Genomic DNA, 20,467 nt, shown 5'->3' with positions numbered 1-20,467 from the left:
TTATTTAAATGCATATCCATGATTTCAAATCTTTAAGAGATTGTACTGCGTTCCCAAGTCAGCTAGCATGATTAATTTGAGCTTTGCATTTTGTCCAGTATATATATATATTGTAGGTGGTTTGAGGAATATTTGGCATGTTTCTGCGTAAAATCGAGGGATCGAGGGAAACGGTAACAAAAGGAGATCGTGCTTTATGTAGAAGCTGATTTTGAATTTCTAAAAATAAGATAATTTGAAGTAACATAATTTTGAAATTCAATCGATGGGTACTCGAAAATAATGTTACTTCAAATTTACACTAGTAGAAAAACTATTTTTCCACATGCCACCTTTTTTCACAAGCGGCCCTTAAAGAAAAGCATATGCGTAGATACTTAAGGCCGCCTCAGGTCGATGACCACCTACGAAAACCTATTTTTAATTTACGAATGAATCTCTAAGAAATTTGCTCGTGAAACATGTCTATTTATACGGGCAGGTCCCTATGAAATTAGCCTATAAACACTAATTGAGATATGGTTTTACATAAGAAATCAATCTTGTAACTCCATTACCTAAAGCGGTAAACTTTATATAAAAATTATAACTCTCTACGAGATTTATTACCACTTTGTTGCTTAAAGTGTTTCTATTTGAGATGCTTTAAGGGTTAAAATATTCATGTTTTGTGTAAAAAAAAACCACTCTAATATGAAGTCCACCTATAAAAATAAGAGGCCAGAAGATGAAGCGAGAAGGAGAAGAAAGGGACAAAAAGACAAAAGGAGAAGAAAAAGAAAAGAAAAGAGGAAACACAGGAAAAAAGAAAATTTCGAAGTAGGTCCCACTTGTCAGTTGGACCTAACCCTCGTTGAAACCACCAATGAACTACCGTGGTATTTCACGATGGCGCATGCAGCAGGTTAAGACCTATTTGAAATATTTGAACTAGTGATCGATGGTGCCCTGGACGAATTCGGGATCTGTAAAATGCATTTTCAAAGGCTTATAATGCATCAGCTGTTGATGTGCATATATACCAAGAAATTATTTATTATTAAGATCATTACATGCTTTATTGTTCACGGACGTCGATCCCAGAGTCACAAACATCGATGAAATGTACTGCGGCAGCGACATAGCATGCAGTTCAACACGACTGTGTACGAGTGAGTGGTCGTCTACTTGGCCGCGGCGTCGAGGGTGAGGAACGGGCGCTCGCCGTTGAAGTTGCCCGGGGGGTCGTAGTTGCAGGTGATGAACACGCCGCGGTTCGCCGCGCACACGACGCGGGCGCAGCCGATGCGCACCGACTTGCGCCACACCACCTGGGTGTAGTGGCCGCACACCTTGCCCGGGTCGCACGTGTTGGTGTCGTAGTGGTAGTTCTTCTTCTCGCCCACCCACGACGCCACCGCGTCGGCGGCGCTCCAGGCGCGCCCCGCCGAGCCCCAGAAGATGTTCTCGCCGTACGGCCCGCCGGAGTGCTGCAGCCGGCAGTCGCCGGCGCGCTTGGCCGCGTAGCTCTGCGCGAAGCTGGCGACCTTGGGGTCCCAGCTCACCGGGCCGACGCCGTCCGCGCGCCGCGCGCTGTTGTGCAGGTTGACGTAGTCCTGCGGCGTGTTCTGCGCCGAGGTGGTGGTGGTGGCCGCCATGGCCAGCGAGATGGCCACGGCGAGCACGGCGGCGAGGCTGACCTTGGAAGGTGCCATTTTCTGTCTCGTGTTGTTTCGTGGGATGAACGGAGTTGGAAATATGGTGCTTATTTATAATCTGTTTGTGTGGAAAAGGAGTCGGTTAGGTGTGATGGCGGCAAAGAAAAAATGCGAAAATTTGCGAGTGGCTTGCTACAATTGGGTGCGTAATTGCCTGCATTTTCTTGTCCATGCATGACTCCATGTGTATAATTTTGAATATGCAGATTGCATTATCCAAGTTCCACAAATTTAATTAGTATATATATATTGGTCATGTTGAGTGAAGTTGTAAGCAATTGACTTGAATTTTTACACTATGGCTGTGGATCGTCGTGGCTTGATTGGATGGCATAGTTGAAATTTGAATACCCATCCACTTCCACAGGGAAGGAAGCAACTACCTACCCAGAGAATAACTAATAGCTCCACTATACGGGGATATAGTTATACCCTGCTTGAAAGATTAATTTACACTAGTCTCTTAATTATGGGCTTCCGTTGATAATAACTTCCAAGGGTAATTATGTCAGTGTTAACGATAAGGGGTACCCAATACTCTTAGAGTTAGACCCGACGGAGCCCACTATATACCAATTCTTAATACAGAATCATGCCTCATATACGAAAGGTATTTCAGACAAAGAAGTTGAAGAAGAGTTCTACTCGGACATTACAAGGATTACTCGGATCGTATCCATACTTGTCTTCCTAGTTCTTGGAGCACCCCGAGAGTTTAAAAACAAGACTCCATAAGAGAAGAGGGGACATGCCAAGTGAGAAGAAAGATCTAGACAGATATATACAAGCCAACATACACCAGGATAAGTCTAGACAAACTTAATTTAGAGCCACAAACACCAATATGAAGGATCCAGAGCTTGTGGTCTAAACCCAATCAGATGTAGTCGATGGCTAGTGTGGTCTTCTTCCTTGAATATTAACTTCCAATCTCCCTGAGTTCATATTTGCGGAAGAAGGCTACACTAGCCGTTGATCATATCTGAGACCTCCATGCTGCTATACCACTCAAGGTCAAAGCACACTGACGTGCGTAATCATTTGATTCGTGATGTGTTAAGTTCTCGGAAAATGCGGCTTGAGAAAGTCTGCACCGATGATAATGGGGCTGACTTGTTGACCAAGGTGATGACAATGGAGAATCTCAAGGTTTGTTGCCAGCTCATTGGTATGACTACCGGAAGGCAGCCAGGTGCTCCATGATGTCGGGAGGTGGAGTTTGTTAGGCTAAACTCCATCCACATAGAGCCTTTGCTCTCAGCCCATTCTAGTCCAAAAGTCTTACAAATATGAGCTATTGATACATGTCTTCATCAATGATGAAGATTGCCTCATATTTTTGTGGTGCAAACGAAAACCTAGCCTCCATTGAGAGAGAGAGAGCAGCAGCCATTGGAGAGAGGAGAAGCAACTAGCAAATTAAACACAAGAGAGGGGGAGGAGAGTGGAGAAGAAGAGTTGCAGATTGTTCAGCTTAGTGGTTGTTACCCGATCTTTATCAAATCAGTGATTGGAGGCTCAACCGTGGTTGGATTGGCACCAAACTTAGTGAGGTTTTTCCTCACTTAGAGCACTTCAATCTTATCAGTTCGTGTGAGGATTGGTTGAGTAGAGCACTGGATTTGAGTCGGGTTGGGCAGAGTAAGACCAAACCGAAGAACCGAACCGAAAAGACCAAGACCGAAAAAACCGAGACTGAGAAATTCGGTCTCGACCAGTGAAAGACTTAAATCTGTTCGGTCAATTCAGTCAGAGCCCTCGGTTAACCGAAATGACCGAATTGGGCCCAATAAGCCCACTAATTTGCTAGAAACCCTAGAGGCAGAGAGGTGCCCTCCGGCTCTCGCATCCATCCAAACCATTCCCATCCTCCTCAGTTCACACCGTCTTCTCATCTCCTTCGTGCTTGCCTGACTACATCGGCGTGCGCCGCCTCCCGCCTCCGCCTCCACCTCCATCGCCTTGCACCGCCTCTAACTAGCCCACCTCCGCCTCCATTGTCATGTGCCGCTTCAAGCTAGCACGCCTCCGCCTCCATCGTCGTGCGCTGTCATGCCCGGAAATTCACAAGTAATTTCCGAACTTATTTGTGCATAAAATCCTCGTCCAGGAATCAGCCGAGGTACACAAACTGACAATTCAATATACAAATCCATCACAACAATAACGTTGCATACTTACAAAAGAAAAGAAAAACAGCAGCGGAAAATAAAATCTAGCGAAGCTCCGGCTCCACTCCCACAGGCAGCTCAACTGGGCTATAAGCCAAACGTCTTCTCCTTCTGGATCCTTTCTCTTCAACTGAGGTTTGATTGATTATTGCAAGGTGAGTACATGGAATACTCCGCAAGCCACACAACAAATATGCAAGTGCACAAGGATACCAAAGGATGGCAATAATATAGGCTCATTTGCAAAAGCAGTATTTAGCAAATATTTAAGAGTAGTAAAACAGTAGAGTAATTAATCATCAATTTTAATCAACATTGCACAGCACCCCAATGCTGCACAGGCCCAACCATCCTGAACAACCATACCCGGTTGTATAGATCTAACTCCAAACCAGGAGCTAAGCAATATTATTACCAGTTATAGCATCAATAATTATTGTGAGAGGTGTGAGACAAATCACGAAAAGCATTGCTCAACCCGCCCATGACTGCAGGCACGGCTATTCGAATAGTTTTACTCTGGCCAGAGGTGTACCACTGTATCCACAAGACACAGCCTCAACATCATGTCTACCATGCGTCGCGATACTGGAAAGTACCCAAATAGAGGCTGTGACAATACCCTCTGCACAACACAACTCATCACAGTGCACCGTTCCTGTATCATAATCACCCCCTCAACAACCAGAGGCATAGACTCCCCAGCGACCCCCACGGACTTCTCGCCACTTCTCAGTCTGGCGCCCCGCAATGAACCATGCTAGACAGAAGATAAAGCCGTTGCTCACGCTGGCTTGTGGTTGGCACGGTTAATGTCTCACAACAGTAGCTCGCGAACCGGTCCTTAATTGTCATGAGCACGACCTTCAAAACCATGTGCTCACAACCCACCATTGTCAATTTTTAATTATCAATTAATTATCGTACCACGATTAACTATCGTGAGCTACCATTAAATATAACCATAAATAATAATGTAGTATGATTCATCCCATTAATGAGCTAATGTTTCTAAGCATGGCTAAACAATTATATATATAGCATTTACCTGAACCAAACCAATATATAAGGTTCAAGCTAATCAATTTATTACCCAAGGTATCAAGGAATAGGGTATTCAATGCAAATTGGCCATAACAAAGAAATAGGTTCACACCACCCGGTGAAATTCGAAAATAAATGCACAGTTGAAATAAATAGAGAATTTAAATATAGGATCAACATGTTCAAAGGATTGTGTTTAGGATATGTGTGACTTGCCTTACAATAATCGGTCTTCAATTAATCTTCTGAATCACTTCCAACGCACTCCCGAACCTTCGCAACGATGGAAACGACAAGCTAACATGCAAAACGAAGAAAAAGACTAATAAAAACCAAATAAACAGTACATAAAAAGTAAACAAGCATGTAGATCATGATTTTAGATAAATTTAGAGACTTGAACGGCCTCATTCCGACTTCATATGAATTAGTTATGAATTCTACAAGATTAAACTGATTTTAGCCTTGAACAGAAAAGGATTTACGATTTAATTTAGGGAAGGAAAACGGGCTTTATGACATTATTGATGACGTCATCGCCGGCAAGGCATTGAACCGCAAGGCCACAGGTGCTAGGAAACTCGGCCGGACTATCTGAGAGCAACACCGCGGAGAGGACGACGAGATGAACTCACCAAGGGGTGGGACGACCACGGATGGTGACGGGAGACGACCGACGACGAGCTCCGAAGGGCGGCGAGGTTCTGGTTGACGACGACAGTGGTGCTCCGGCGATCTTCAGCGGAGGGAAACCAGCGGACGGGCTTCGCCTTGGCTCTATGATGCCGAGGAAAGCAACGACGACGTCTAGCATCCACGGAGTTGACGGCGAGGCTCGGACGAATTGAAGGAGGAGTAGATCGGCTTCACGTCGACGAGGGGCTTCCAGCGGGTTACGGAGAAAAGGAACCAGTGGCCGGGCTTCTTCTCCTCCTTGCGAATCCAACGACGGCGACGGCGACTGAAGGTGACGTTGGACGGCGACGGACGGAGAGGATGGAGATCAAAACACAGTGGCAATCCACTGGTTCACGGCAACGGGCAACCTCCGGTGGAACTCGGCACAAAAGAACGGGCGGCCGGGGCGGAGATCTTCACTGCAGTCCCGGTGGTGGCGACGGCGACCAGAGGCGGCGGCTACTCGGCGGTGCGGCTCGGATGGAACGACGGCCGACGCTTGGAGAGAGAAGGCAGCTGCGGGGAGAGACGGCTAGGGCACGGGAGCTCGAGCTAGGGGTTGGAAACGAGAAAGGAGGTCTTGCGGGTTCTATTTATATCCGGAAGAGGGAGAGATCGGCTCAGACCCGAGAGGATTTGGTGGCGGATTGATTAAGGTTCACCGGTTTGGAGATAAGGTTTATCTGACTGATTTGATCTCGAATCAAAGGGATAAAATCTTATTCCTTAGAGATGAAACAGAAGAGAAAGATAGGAGGAATATTTCCCCTCAACTAATTCAAGAAACGGCCGAGAGAAGCGGGCAAATCGGGCAGAGGAATTGGCAGCGTCACACACGGCTCGGCGGCTGCACTGGGAGGAGGGGTGGGGGGGGGGGGGGCTGATACGTGATCAGCCACGCGCGCGCGGAGGCACGCGGTCAGTCGCCCCCCTCCCCCCTCTAGTCTCTCATATGTACTACTATATACATAAGTATATAATATGTATATACTATATATATATACGTGTATATATATATATATATATATGAATATATTTCAATGCATAAAAAATATATACACACATACACAAAGTTTATATACGCATAAAAATAATTAAAAAAATAAAAAATACATCATGAATAGAAAGTTTGTATACGCGTAAATAAACTTTATATATGTATATACAAACTTTGTATATGCGTATAGAAAGTTTGTATACGTGTATATAAACTTTATATATGTGTATACAAACTTTGTATATGCGTATAGAAAGTTTGTATACGCGTATAGAAAATTTGTATGTGCGTATACAAACATTCTATATGTACGAATACAAACTTGGTATACATACGAATACAAACTTGGTATTTATACATCTTGAAAAAAAAGGAAAAAAAGCCGAACAGAAGAGAAACCGGAAAAATAACAAACTGAACAGAAAAAAAGGAGGAAAAAAACCAAATAGAAACGAAAAAACCGGTGAAAAAAACCAACCTAACAGAAACGAAAAAAAGGGAAAAAAACAAAAAAAAAACGAAAAACTCGCTTCTCCCTCCGGCACGTCGCCGCCACCTCTCCGCGCGCGACACGTGTCCAGTCGCGCGGAGAGGGAGTCACTCGACTGATCGCCCAATAGCAATCTTGGCTGCAGGGGCTCTGTCCAAGCTTGAAGACGACACTGTAGCAAAGGGGAGGAGTATTAGACTTTTTGCTGGGCTAAAAAGAAATTAGAGGGTTAAGAAATAGACTTCTCTGGGAAAGAAGGAGACGGGAAGCAGAGACAGGCAAAGAGGAAGGACAGGCTGAGGATGATAGATAGACTTTTCCAGTTTAAGCCCGAAAAGGAAAAGGGGATTTTTAATTACTTTTCCAATTAAATTAATCACTGAAATGATCTTTGAATTGTTAAAAATACTTCCAATGCTCAAATAATTTCAAGAAAAATCATGAAACTAATTGGACACTCAAAGTACTCAACAAGATTATAATCAGACCATTTAAAGACTAATTTAATATTTAGATAATTTCTGAAATGCTCTTTGTATTATTAAAATTAGGAGTTGAGCTATGAAAAATCCGAGAAAATTCCAGAGAGTATAATTAATCATGGAGAATTTAATGAAAATTAAATCCAGCCATGCTTTATATTTAGGAAATTTTATTTCCCACAATTAACTTCACTTGTAAATTAATGAACATTTAATATAAATTCTAAAAATAATTTATTAAATAATTTATAAATCCTGAAACGAAAATCAGGATGTGACATGCGCTGCCTCCAACTGGCCGGCCACACCCCAGAGGCTATATATTCAAACCATGCTTTAATGAAAATTAAATCCAGCCATGCTTTATATTCAAACTTTTGTTACGGTTAGTTCGGTCTATGACCGAGACCGAAAAAAACTAACCGAAGACAATTGCTTGGTCTTGAGCTTTGTTGGAGACCGATCGGTCTGAAGATTCTGAAGACCGAATTTTCAAAAAGACGGAGAAACCGAACCGAATTTCTCGGTTAGACCGAATGCCCACCCCTAGATTTGAGTTGTGGATTGTCAGCTTGATTGACTGCAGTTTCAGCTTGTGCAACATTTGGAAAAAAATGTTAGTTTGAGAGGTCAATGGTGTCTGATAAAGCTATTTTTGACAGCTTGGAAGGGACTCACAGAACCATCATTTTTGCCAAGTTTCATGCAATTTGCTTCTTGGTTTGGGAGATTTTTGTTGAGAATCAAAGGGGACAGAATATATTATTTCTCTACATGTTAGTTGCTATAGTTGATGTTGATGGCACCAAGTATTTAACTTGATGATATAGTTGCTGTTGTGATATGCCCTAAGATGTTCTAGAGAAGACTCCATTTGTACCAATTATTGCTTATAGTGGAAGCTTGGAGTGAACCGTTGGTCCCATGGTTTTTTATTTCTCACACCGAGGAGGTTTTTCCACGTAAATCACCGTGTCTTGTGTGCATGTGTTTATTTCTGTTCCACTATTGATTTGCTAGTTGAAACCATCCTCAAAGCTCATGGCAAGATAAGTGGTTGATTGTGTGATATATGTTTGCCAGTTGGTAAATTGGAGTTTGCACATTGAAGTGATTTGGTTCAGCCCCAACAACAAGCAGAAATAATATGCAACTAATGACGGTTATAGTTATATTGGAGAAGAACACATGAGTGGTGGACATAGCTTACCAACTAGCAAACATGACCGATTTGTTTAAACACAGAAAAATCATTGTGTCCGGGTGCAACAATTATACTTTTAAAAAAAGTATAAAAATAGAATCATGCTTAGAACACGTGTTAACATTATCATTAGAAGCTACAGATATTCGAGGTGGTTATGACTTACGATTGTCATCGAATACTTTGCAAAGTCAAGAAAGTCAAAATTGTTCTATCCAGATTAGTGAAAGAGGAGTATAACATAAAAAAAGGATGGGATGAGAATATCCTCGAACATATTATAATGTATTATTGAATTGTATTTAAACCCAAAATTTGGTAGCCTTATTTTTAATTCTTGAGTTAATTTCAGATCTGGCAAAATTGATCCAACTCAAAGAATTAAGAAGATAAGGGATAAACGTGCACACCAACGCTCATATGTGAGTGTGAAGATGTGCAGCTGCGTGTCCAATGGTTGATTCATCTTGTCTCATGAATGTGCAAGCGTCGCGGTGTAGCACAGACATGGGTGACCTTGTATATGACTGTGTCGTGTGAGCTCAAGATCACCTCCACACTTGTTTTTGTACCTAGGGTGCTTCGAAGATACATGGACAAAATAAAAGTGAAAGCAAATGGGACTCACCTGGTGAAGCCCGGTGAGTCAATTTATTTTATTAATCTCGTTGATATGCGCAATTACATGAAGGAATGAAATAAACAAAAAGAAATAAAGAAAATGATTAAAGTAAGTCCTAGGGGTGGGCATTCGGTCCCCCGCCAACCTCTTAATGGGAGGTGGAGAGAGATGGCACCTGATTGGCAGGGAGATATGAGAAGCCTACACCTTCAACTTCTCGCAGGGGGACAGGGATGGAATGAGCACCTTCCCATGTCCAACGGGTGTGCTCGCTTCCACGAAGCAAAGTGGTCGCTTCGGCAGAGGGCAAAGTGGTCGCTTTGGTGGAGGGCTATCTAGCAAGTAGGACGATGTGTCCATACTCGGACAGGGGTTGTTCTCATTTCCATTGGGCGCTGCCACAGGGGTCACAACACCACCGTTAGCATGGGATGGCCTGAGTGCATTGTTAACTTGGAACAACGGGACACAAATTATCATCCATGGTATGTCAAAAAGAGGGAAGATGACCTCATGGAACATCTTGCAGGCATGCTTGGCATCGGCGGCATGGCATGACATTGCTTCCACCATGGCAGGACGTACTCTCGCAATCTTGAACTTTGGGAAAGGTTCCATGTAGTCAATACTCCATACATCAAAAAGTTCCACTTGAAGGTTCTATGTTAGGGGCATCACATCACGAGCGGTGATACCTCCATGCTTCTGGTATCTTGCACATCTCCGAATGAACTCATTTGTGTCTTCATACATTGTAGGCCAAAAGAATCCACTCTGTCAGATCTTTGCCTGGGTGAGGAATGCACCATAGTGGCCTCCTTAGGGTGCCGCATGGCATTTTTCAATGATTTGGGTGCCTTCAGCTGTTGGTACACACCTCCTGAGTAGTCCATTGGAACACTCGGTAAATGCCCGACTCATCCCATAAGTGCCTTCGGCTCTCATATATGAGTCATCTTTTATTCTTCCCCCGTGGCACATACTCCACAACCATGAAGTTGACGATGTTTGCATACCACATGTTCGAGTCCATCAAACTTTAAGCGCATGTCGTCCCGTAGAAAATCATTTATCGGTAGTTCTTGCATGTTAGTGACATGCATACGCGACAAATGATTTGCTAGAGAGTTTTCTACTCCCCTTTTATCTTTAATTTCAAGATCAAATTCTTGGAGTACAAGAATCCACCTAATTAACTGAGGTTTTGCATATTTCTGAGTGAGCAGGTATTTAAGAGCAGCATGATCAATATAGACTATTACCCTGGCTCCAACTAAGTAAGATATGAAATTATTAACAATTGCAATAACTACGGCCAGGAGTTCATTTTTAGTTGTGGCATATCTTAATAGGTGAAAACAGCAAGCTTTTTTTGAGGAGAATGAACCCTTTCTGCTGCACTAACAAGGACCATTGGATAGAAATGGTAGAAAAAATGTATACCGTTAGATCATCAAGCTCATCAATGACCGTGAAAACCATTGGACCAATCAAGACTTCAGGAGGCTTCTAGAACAAAGGTGCCCAATCTTTTTAGCACTATATATATGTTTGCTTAACTAATCTTCCGATGAAATAGAATAAATGAAGCTTTAGCCATAAATTTGCATTGAATTTATCTGCAGGTTTATATCTATAATGTACGAGAGCTTACACTGTTATACTCTTTTGCTTGGTATATATTGGAGCACACATCAGCTAAGCAGCGTCCACTCTATACCAATTTTATTTTAAAACATAGTCGCTCGCCCTACGAACGCATACAGGTACACCCTACACCTAAGAAATATATCTACCTTTAACATTTAAAATTTATTAGAAAATAAAGCTACTTCTGCGTGTAATTTATTCGCTTATTTTTTATGTCAATCAATTACAACTTTCATCCATTTAATTTTACACCGCTAGCTACTTCCTCATTCCCAAAATAAGTATTTCTAGGACTCAAATTTCTACACAGTTATGAGCATTTCTATGACATTAATTTCAACGCATGGAAATCCAAGCAATTTTAGCCAATCAAGTATTTACAAAGATCCAACTGAAGCTTTTCAAAATTTAACAGTAAGTGCCTAAAAGTGATCATTTCTCTCTAATGTAAATCTTTACTAAATAAACTATAAATGCCTATATATAAAAACGAATGGAGTATATTTGAGAACGGAGAAAATAATGTACTTTGGGAAACGTCCCTTCAATGTCATGAGATCAATGGCCTACTTATAAAGGTAGGTTATGCAAAGCGCGACTAAGTGGCTAGTTCACTAGGGCTTACAATAACAATTTTATTCATCTAATTGTTGTATTGTTGCTAAAAATTGCATAAATACGATCATTAGAGTCCTCTTTTAATACTGCAAAATTCTCTGTATCACACTGACGAAATTTAAAAAGAAAAATAGCAGCGATGGAGGAAAACATGTATCTTTCCTTGTTTACCAATCTCAAGCAAAATTTGCAAGTTCAAAATCTCCCTCCAATTGTAGTTATGCTTTGGAGAGAGAAAACTTCGGGTTGGAATAGAAGGAGCTCAAGCAAAAGTACAGTACATAGGTCGATCATCACAAACGGGCCTCTTAACAGCTTGCCTACGATAATGCAGTTAAGAGGCCCGCCTGCAATATACCGTACATTATCGGAGCCAGCCTTCTTAACGGCCCACCTGCGATAATGCATGTTTGTAGGCAGGCATTGACCTTCTCTAAGCTGACATTATCGTAGGCGAATGGTGGTACAGACCACCTGAAGACTGGAGGGGGACTCATCTATAAAAAAGTAGTAGCGACTGCCACATTGGCATTCTGCATGGGCATTTGCTCATAAAGGTGATATCAAGCCAGTGCAAAACAGTTTTGCACATATGTTTACATATTTAAGCAAGCGTATATTATTGGAGACAAGAGCTCTTAAGATTTAAGATGAATGCTTCTTCTTTCGCATCTATGTGAGCATTGTGTATTGTATATGTCGTGATAATTAATTTTGATTGGGGTGTGAGCGACATCTAGGGCCATATATGTAAATGTATGTTAGGAAACCGACCGGCCCATGAAGGCCTAGCCCAGGTTACACACTAATGGGCCATCACTAAATATGGAAGGTGAGAGAGGGAGATGGCTATAAATAGATGAGTAGAGAGGAGAATTGTACACTTGAGCAATGAAAGGATAAATGAGAACATGGCCACACCCTCATATCTTGTGTCTCCAATTCTTATAGAATTATACAATCTCTCTTGGACTACCTCGGTAGCAGGAGGGGTTGCATAATACGTTATCAGCACAACGTTCTACCGGAGACCGAGGAAGAAGAAGGATAAGAAACTCTAGAATCCGCTTTGCATGTTGTAGATTGAATTGCAAAATCGGATTCCTTGCATCCTCCTCGTTCCATTTTTTGTGGTTTTCGATGGATTCCGTCATCGCCGACTTGGAGTCGCCGGCGAACGCCGATTGACGGAGTTCCACCACTGGCAACCGGCTGCACCATGCACGGCGCCGGCTGCGCACCGCACCAAGCGCGCAGCGCCCTGCATAGCCGCTGCACAACGCCGGCCAAGCCGAGCCCACGAGCTTGCCCATGCACGACAGCCGAAGCGCATGGCCGCTGCTCGATCATGCCATTCATGGGAGAAAAGAAAGGAAAAATGAAGGAGAAAAATGGTAACCGCGCCGACATCTTGTTGTTGAGGGTCGTTATCGATCAGTTTCGACCGTCAATATTACCAAAATAGAGGAGAACTAGTAATGCTTGCAATGCATAAATATGTTAGAATAATAATATTCCACTAGTAGTAGGTATACTAATCTTTTGCAGAGGATGACACTAAAGTGGAGGAGAATCGACATCAACATAGAAGATAAATCAATCGGACGATGTCGAGAATCAGACTTATGAATGAATGGGCCAAGAACGCAGAATTGACACGATGAATTAGGCTAAAATTCACAAGTCTACGAAGTGAAGCAGCGGAGGAGGCCACCAGCCAAAATGTGGGCTGGTTGGGCCAGGCCGAACCGAACCTATGCCAGCGCCGATGGATGCAGGGTTTTGAGGGAACGGTGGAGATTCACTCCCTATGGCGGTTGGAGGGTATTATCGACCTTTCCAACCGCTATAACCGTCATTACCTGCCTATTTAAGGAGTTCACTCTCTTCACTTCAACACACACCTCAAGCAATAGCTCTCTCATTTCTCTCAAGTTTAGTTTAGTAGTATCTAGCTGGTGGAATAGGAATAGAGTAGAAATCAGGAGTCCGGAAGCCTTCGGAAGAGTTCGGGTATGGCTCTAGTAGCTTTTCTCTTCTCTTTTGTAAGCTTTGTACTTTTATTAGAATACTCTTCTAAATATATTTATGGTATTGAAATACTTTCCGAGTATATGAATACCTACTTTACATTATGTTCATGTTATACTGAATATACGGCTAGCTTATCTGGGAGATGCTTTGGTGCGGGTATAATGTTTGCTTATGCAATTACTCTAAGTCATGACGATGATATTAGAGTAGTATCTGGTAGTTTAGGCGTGGTGTCTAGATTACAGGATATCATTATTTGGGGTTATATATTGCAGATGAGAGGTGGGCCGCTGATGGTGTCAACTCAGTACGGGTATTCCTCCACGCCGGTATATAATCCTAAGTTAATTCCCTAGGGAGGGTATTCCTCCGTATTTAGCCCCGGTTGTATGGTCATGACGGGCTGTCGTAAGGAACTCGACAGTCAGGGGTGGCTTCTCGAAGTACCAGGAGGGCATCGGATAGAGGGTATTAGCTAGTATACCAGTTAACTTGAATGTATGTATGTATATTAGAAGTGTAGGAATAGATTCTCTTTCTATTTTCTTTCCACTTAGCTTAGATATTTTAGTATGAGAATGAGTAGCTCCTTGCTTGTGTGTCACTCTACCCTTTAATTTATCTTAACCCCTGCTTAGACTATGATTATTACAAGTAATATATAAATTATTAGTACAGTTCTCTCTACTATGATCTTCCGACGGGATTAAATAAATATGATACCCTTGGAATACTCTCGGGTGAAATGCTACAATGGTATATCCGTGCGCTTGCGGATAAACTCTGTAACCATAATATGCCAGGAGTATTTCTGCGCCATTGCTAGGAATTATATTTCTAGTAATATCGTTAAAAAATACCAACAATAAGCATTGAAGAAAGAATCAATGAATGCATTTTAGGAGCTTAGATCGGACACTTGCATAATATTACATGAAGAAGTACTTGGTCCCGAACCAACATAGAAAGAATAGAATAAATCAGGAAAGAATTGAAGAAACAAACTCGTTCATTTTGAATTTGAGTTTGATTTGAAATATTAGGCAGAATCCAAATCGTGCTAACGCTTGCAGCTAAAGGCATGTGACAGATGGAAGTTTAGTACATCAGTTCAACCGCACTTAGAAATGTTCATAGTGCATGGCTTTGGAATAGTCGATTACCGCCAAATAGGACGGAACTCCCAAACACAAGTGTGTCATAACAGCAGACGAATACCTGGCTAATTGAACTAAACCGAACTAAGCATCGCTGAACTATTCAGTGCCTCGGCATGGTTTTTAGAGATGGTTACCCGCGACAGCAATCGCAATTTAAAAACTGTCACAACCCCCCCCCCCACCATTTATGAAATTTGAGCAACATATGTCGCACATATGCAAATGAGTTACGTGAGAAGCAAACTCACTAAGCACATGAGCCCCAATCTCTTCTACGTATATGAATTGCATAGAAGCAACGAACTAAGTCATGTGTAAGTCTTGCAAATTTATCCACTAAATTATTATTTACATCTTCTCTTGTATTGGTGTGTCCGAGAAATCGGAATAATGAGACTTAGAGAAATGCAAAATTCAGGGGGAGAATTTTACTAACTCATTACCAAATCTTGATATAGAAAATCAAGTACCCAAAAATCAATCTAGAAAAATTGAACGAAGAATTGGGTTTTTCCTTGGATAAGTTTTCCCAGCAGTTTCTTATCAAGGTTTTTAATGAGGCAATTCGTGCGACATTGCAAGCGTATGCTATGTACTAAATTTTTCCCACTGGGTTTTTATGGAGTTTTGATTAAGCATAGGCATCACGCAGTGAAGGCCCAAGGGGAAGTGTTAGGAAACCAGCCAGCCCATGAATGCCCAACCTAGGTTACACACTAATGGACCATCACTAAATATGGAAGGTGAGAGAGGGAGATGGCTATAAATCTATACTAATATAAAAAAGAGGAGTTAGCCTCCTCCAATCCTACCTGCCAAATCACCCGGATCAATCCCTAGCGTCCATCTGCATATCTACTTATCCGTACCGTCCATCCGAGTATCACCTATTCATCCGATCCCATCCATCACAATGCCGTCACCTGCTCTAGCGCTATCCTCGCCCCGATGCCCGCCGCCGCGCTATCCCCGCGTGCGCCCTCGCGCGATGACACCCCGCGAGTCCCTACGGCAGCCGCTGCGCTTTCCTACACCCCCTCGCATGCCCCCGCCGCGACGGAGTGTGGATCCTCCCCCGTGCAGTGAAGGTGCCCTACTAGGTCGCTGTCGTCCAGTCTGCCGACCATATCCCAACCCATCGATGTAAGTATTGCAAGCTCCCCTTCATTTTGGTGAATTTAATTTGTAGTGTATGGTGCAAATCCGAGGGTTAGGGATTGGATCATAGTGCAAATCTGACGGTTAGGAATTGGATTCGTATGGATGAATCCGAGTACTGTAACCCCAACCATTTGTTTGTAGATTTGCAGAAAAAGTTAAAATCAAACTGGTAAATATTGTAGATTTGACGATGTTCTTGCATTTAATCTCCTCCCCTGGTTGTGTTATGGTACAGATCTGAAGCTATTGTAGGTTCCCTTGTGTCCTCAAGGAAAATACGTGTACTCCGTAAGAGCGGAAAATTCAGGCTTGCTTAGCCACCCAAGACGCTGCCCCCTGCCTACTCCATCTCCAAGGAAGCGCCTGGGCCACTGGTCTGGTTGGCTAGCGAGGTGTATTTCAAGCATCTACTTGTGACGTTAACAACTTTCAAACCTGTGCTGATTGTGGCAGTCAGGGAATTCCTGCATCATACAGCGAATGTGCCTTTATGGCTGCTACACTAGCTAGCTACACTTCCATCTTATAGTTTTAAAATTCGTTAAATTAAATTGTGCCAAAGTAGTGTGATATTACTTGGATTGATGCCATTTATCATGGATAGAAATCAAATATATCATGTTCCAGTTCATGAAACTTTTGCAGGATGGAGAGCACAGAGGAGTGACATGATTCCCATCCTCATTCTTTGGAGAGTTTGATAGGTATGTCACACTCCATGTGCTCTATGGCTTTGTATGTCACAGATCTGATCAATCTGCTCTTTGATATCCTAGGAGCATATATTAAATTAATCTAGACTGCATATATATTAGATTGCATAATTCCTGAAACATAATTTCAGCTGCTCATATGATTGTTTGGCTTTCCCCTAGGATAAAACTTTGTACTTTAATTAGCTGGAATCTGGCCATACCCTTGAAGAGGACAAGGGAGCTACACACAAAAAAAATGTATTGGCAAGAGATGCTTTGCACTGGACAAAGCATTGATCTTCTGTTTTCTTAAGGTAAATACTGTATGAGAGTCCTACGGTGAATATATTTATATAATATATAACTCACAGAATTACATATGTAGTATGAAGATTTAGCTATTTGTGCCTGAATGTAATTATCTAACCATTGGAGTAAATCGATTAATCAATCCTTTTTGTTGCTAACAAATTGATTTTGGGTGCTGGTATGATTTGATTTTAGCAACATTATTGTTTGCTTTACGGATAACATTAGCATCTATATCAGGAAATTGCCTACAAAATGCTTATACAAATGTGTTAATCATTCTGCATCTCTTGACATGAATGCTAATTTTTATTTTTACGCAATCCAAACATTTTTTTTAATCGAGGGACCTTGATTAATTGCTTCAGCTTGTTGTGAAGGAAACACTATCTGGATATTGAATTTGATTGGAGATCAAATGAAGGCAGTGATCATGATCCAACACTTTGACTGTCAAGGACAATGTGTTGCCATGTGTGCAAGTAACAATTACTTCATATTATATTAGAAGTAGTTCCTGCTACTGTTTAACTAATTAGTGTTAACCTAATCATATTTCTTTTGTATGTTATTTTGCATGCTTCTATAGATCAGGAGTTCCGTCATGATTCATGAGGTGCAGGGAATAACTCAGAGGTTTTTCTATACATAAATCTTAGTCTTTACTCTTTGCCCCTATTGTTGCTTGTAGAATTTTGCAAGGTTCTGTTTTAGCACCAATGTTTTTTAATTAATACTGTCAAACAACTCCCAAATATGTCATGTAGAAAATCTTCTCTCAATCAAGTTTTATTTGTAGAAGAACATGCAATAGTTTTGACAAAAATAGAAGACCATGTGAATCCTGAAATTTCAGAGAAATCTTCAAAGATTCAAATTTGGAAAATTTGCAAACAAATATAATGGTCAATCCCTGGTTTCGGACAGTGGAGCTGGAGAGTACATTTATCACCAAAGTTGTATAAGTGTTTGTTTCAATATCTGGATTTTTTTTCCTAATTGTCAGCACCATATATCTAAACCTTTTATCGTAGAAGGCTCAACCACTTATTCTATTTTATGCACCACAGGATATTTTTCTCTTGTTTACCCCTGCAGCTAATTTTTGTGTCTATTCTAATCATGTGAAAGAATTAGATTTTTTTTCTTAAACTAGAGAGGTTAGCCTCTCCCATTTCTATTAAATAAGTGAATATTTTACAGGAAAACAAGGGCATCCAGGTTGACAACAAGAAAAATAAAAGACTGGTTTTATTTCTTCACAAACAGGTCCAGGAATTCTATCTTACTATAAAGTTATCCCCCACTAACTCCTTAAGTTTAACATGCAAACGTGCCACATCATCCTCCACTAACAATCATCACATTTAAACATCATGCAAACATGCTATATCTTTATAGTTTTTATAATTTAAGAGCTTTTCAAATACAAACATATTAAATTATCATCCAACATAATTCACATAATGTTTCAATGTATATCTTTATTATGTTTTATGATATCCTATATATTTATATAGTTCATCCTCACTTAGTTAGTGCTTAAATGATTAATCTATGGTCCAAATTATCTTTCTCCTTTTTTTCTCTAATTAAGTCATATCACATCAATTGTTTTTAAGCCTTTAGATGATTAATCTACGGTCCAAACTATCTCTCTACTTTTCTTCTTCCATAAAGTCACATACCATCTTACTTTTTACGTTTGAATCATCATTCTACATACTATTTAAATTTAAATTATCATAAACCACATTAATTTACTTAATCTGATATTATCTAGCTATCTTACACGTTATTTTTTTTATCGTTATCATACTAAATTCCCGCAGCAATGCGCGGGGTTTCACCTAGTTAGATAGAAAGAAAAGACACATTAAGATAGCTAGAAAAGAGTTTTAAATTTGCATATCGGTCCATCTAACAGTTTCTTGTATTATTGAATGTCAACTATCCCTGTCAATCTTTCTCATCGTTTCTTGTTATCAAATGCTAATCCATTAATTTAATTTCAGTTCTTTAACTCATTTCCAATAGCCCACCTGCTGATAACTAGGATTACTGGGTGCAAATAATACTATCTGGACCACCTTTAATGATTTCATTTACTTTTTAGTTCAAATTTGGCAATATATTTCTTCCCTGATGGGAATCATGTGCCTTTTTTAAAGCTTACACCAAGGTTCTTAAACTGGACTGTTCATTTCACTTCTGCAGTTTATTGGTTTTATTTTCTGCCATCATATTTTACATTTACATGTAGGAATGAAGTAATGGCTACCACTTTTTTACTTGTTTCTATATGTATGCAGCCATGGCTTTCTTTACTAACCTAGCTGTGGTATAGATCCAGGTAGCTTTATACTCACATATTGCTGTCTTCCATAAACCTTTCCATTTGCCAGCCAATGTAATGCGATCCTTTTTCTCTATCATGTTTTCTATCTGAAGTTTTATTGTGCTCCGTATTTTTCCAATATTGTTATTCCTTCAACAAAATCAACTGATCCACACATTACTTCCAACACATACTTCAGTTTTTTTTCCAGAAACAGGATGTGGCTTTTTTTACAGTATTTCTGTTGAAGTCAGATTTCATAAATCAATTTAAACCAGCATTACGATGGGTCACCCTCGGATGGCTGGGAAGTTAGCTAGAAGCCGAGATTGAGCAGTATTTTTTGGCAGTAACTGCTAGGATGATGGACATGTGCAGTGTGAAATCCCTTCCAGTGCCCAACTGCTAGGATGATGGACATGCTCATGGGATACCCCGTAAGTCCATACCAGAAATGCATAGTTGTCATTTCAATTTTTAAGATGTTTCCAGCATGTTCACACATGACATCTCCTTTTTTGCACTTCAGTTAAGACAACGACGTCGAGCACTATTCCGATAACAATTGACTGGAGTACTATTATGAGACAATGTCCTAAGAGTAACTGAGATATAAACCTCTATGGTTTGCATACCATATAAACTTCTACTGGTCACACGATAGAAGATATGCACTTGCTGTTGATTATGTAAATGTTATATACTGAAGTACTATTTTGAGCACTTGCTGTTGATCAGGTAAATGTTATATACTGAAGTACTATTTTGAGATATTTTTTATAGAGTAAAGTGCACGGGCGATCCTTAAACTTGTAGGGGTGTGTCATCTAGGTCCCTAAACTCTCAAAATGCATATCCAAGTCCCATAAATTGTTATAGTATGTCATCTAGGTCCTAAATCACCACAACCCCTTTAGGATCTTATGTGGCGTTGATGTGGCATGCCACGCAGACATGACGTGGCATTATTTTGACTAACAAATGGGACCCATTTAATTTTTTTTTCCTTTTCTTCTCCTTCTCTTTTTTTCCTTCTCCTTTATCTGTGACCCGAGCAGAAGAAAGGACATAAAGAAGAATGAGAAGAAAACGGAAAAGAAAATGAAAAAGAAGAAGA

The 20,467-nt window shown here is 41.0% G+C and overlaps 1 protein-coding gene and 2 long non-coding RNA genes across 4 annotated transcripts; 2 read left to right on the top strand and 1 right to left on the bottom strand.

Annotated features, from left to right (window-relative positions):
• Positions 1 to 1,017: 1,017 nt before the first annotated feature.
• LOC4348237 (pathogenesis-related protein PRB1-2) lies at positions 1,018 to 1,808 on the bottom strand. The gene has a single exon (XM_015757527.3). It carries the CDS (start codon positions 1,692 to 1,694, stop codon positions 1,164 to 1,166), a length of 531 nt encoding a protein of 176 aa, XP_015613013.1. The 5' UTR covers positions 1,695 to 1,808; the 3' UTR covers positions 1,018 to 1,163.
• A 14,007-nt stretch (positions 1,809 to 15,815) lies between these two features.
• On the top strand, positions 15,816 to 18,281 carry LOC107279133 (uncharacterized). Its single transcript, XR_010736897.1, has 7 exons — positions 15,816 to 15,990; positions 16,244 to 16,400; positions 16,654 to 16,712; positions 16,884 to 17,017; positions 17,381 to 17,494; positions 17,602 to 17,648; positions 18,216 to 18,281. It is a non-coding gene; the product is annotated as an uncharacterized lncRNA (long non-coding RNA).
• A 656-nt stretch (positions 18,282 to 18,937) lies between these two features.
• On the top strand, positions 18,938 to 20,100 carry LOC136353586 (uncharacterized). Of its 2 annotated transcripts, XR_010736896.1 has the most exons (3): positions 18,938 to 19,422; positions 19,550 to 19,787; positions 19,880 to 20,100. It is a non-coding gene; the product is annotated as an uncharacterized lncRNA (long non-coding RNA). The 2 variants fall into 2 exon arrangements; XR_010736895.1 differs by lacking the exon at positions 18,938 to 19,422 and having other exon boundaries at positions 19,483 to 19,787.
• Positions 20,101 to 20,467: the final 367 nt, after the last annotated feature.

This window comes from Oryza sativa, chromosome 10 (genome assembly GCF_034140825.1).
Source record: "Oryza sativa Japonica Group chromosome 10, ASM3414082v1".
Classification (NCBI taxonomy): Eukaryota; Viridiplantae; Streptophyta; class Magnoliopsida; order Poales; family Poaceae; genus Oryza; species Oryza sativa.
Note: the sequence above shows the minus strand (reverse complement) of the source record. Positions and strands in the feature narration are given on the sequence as shown.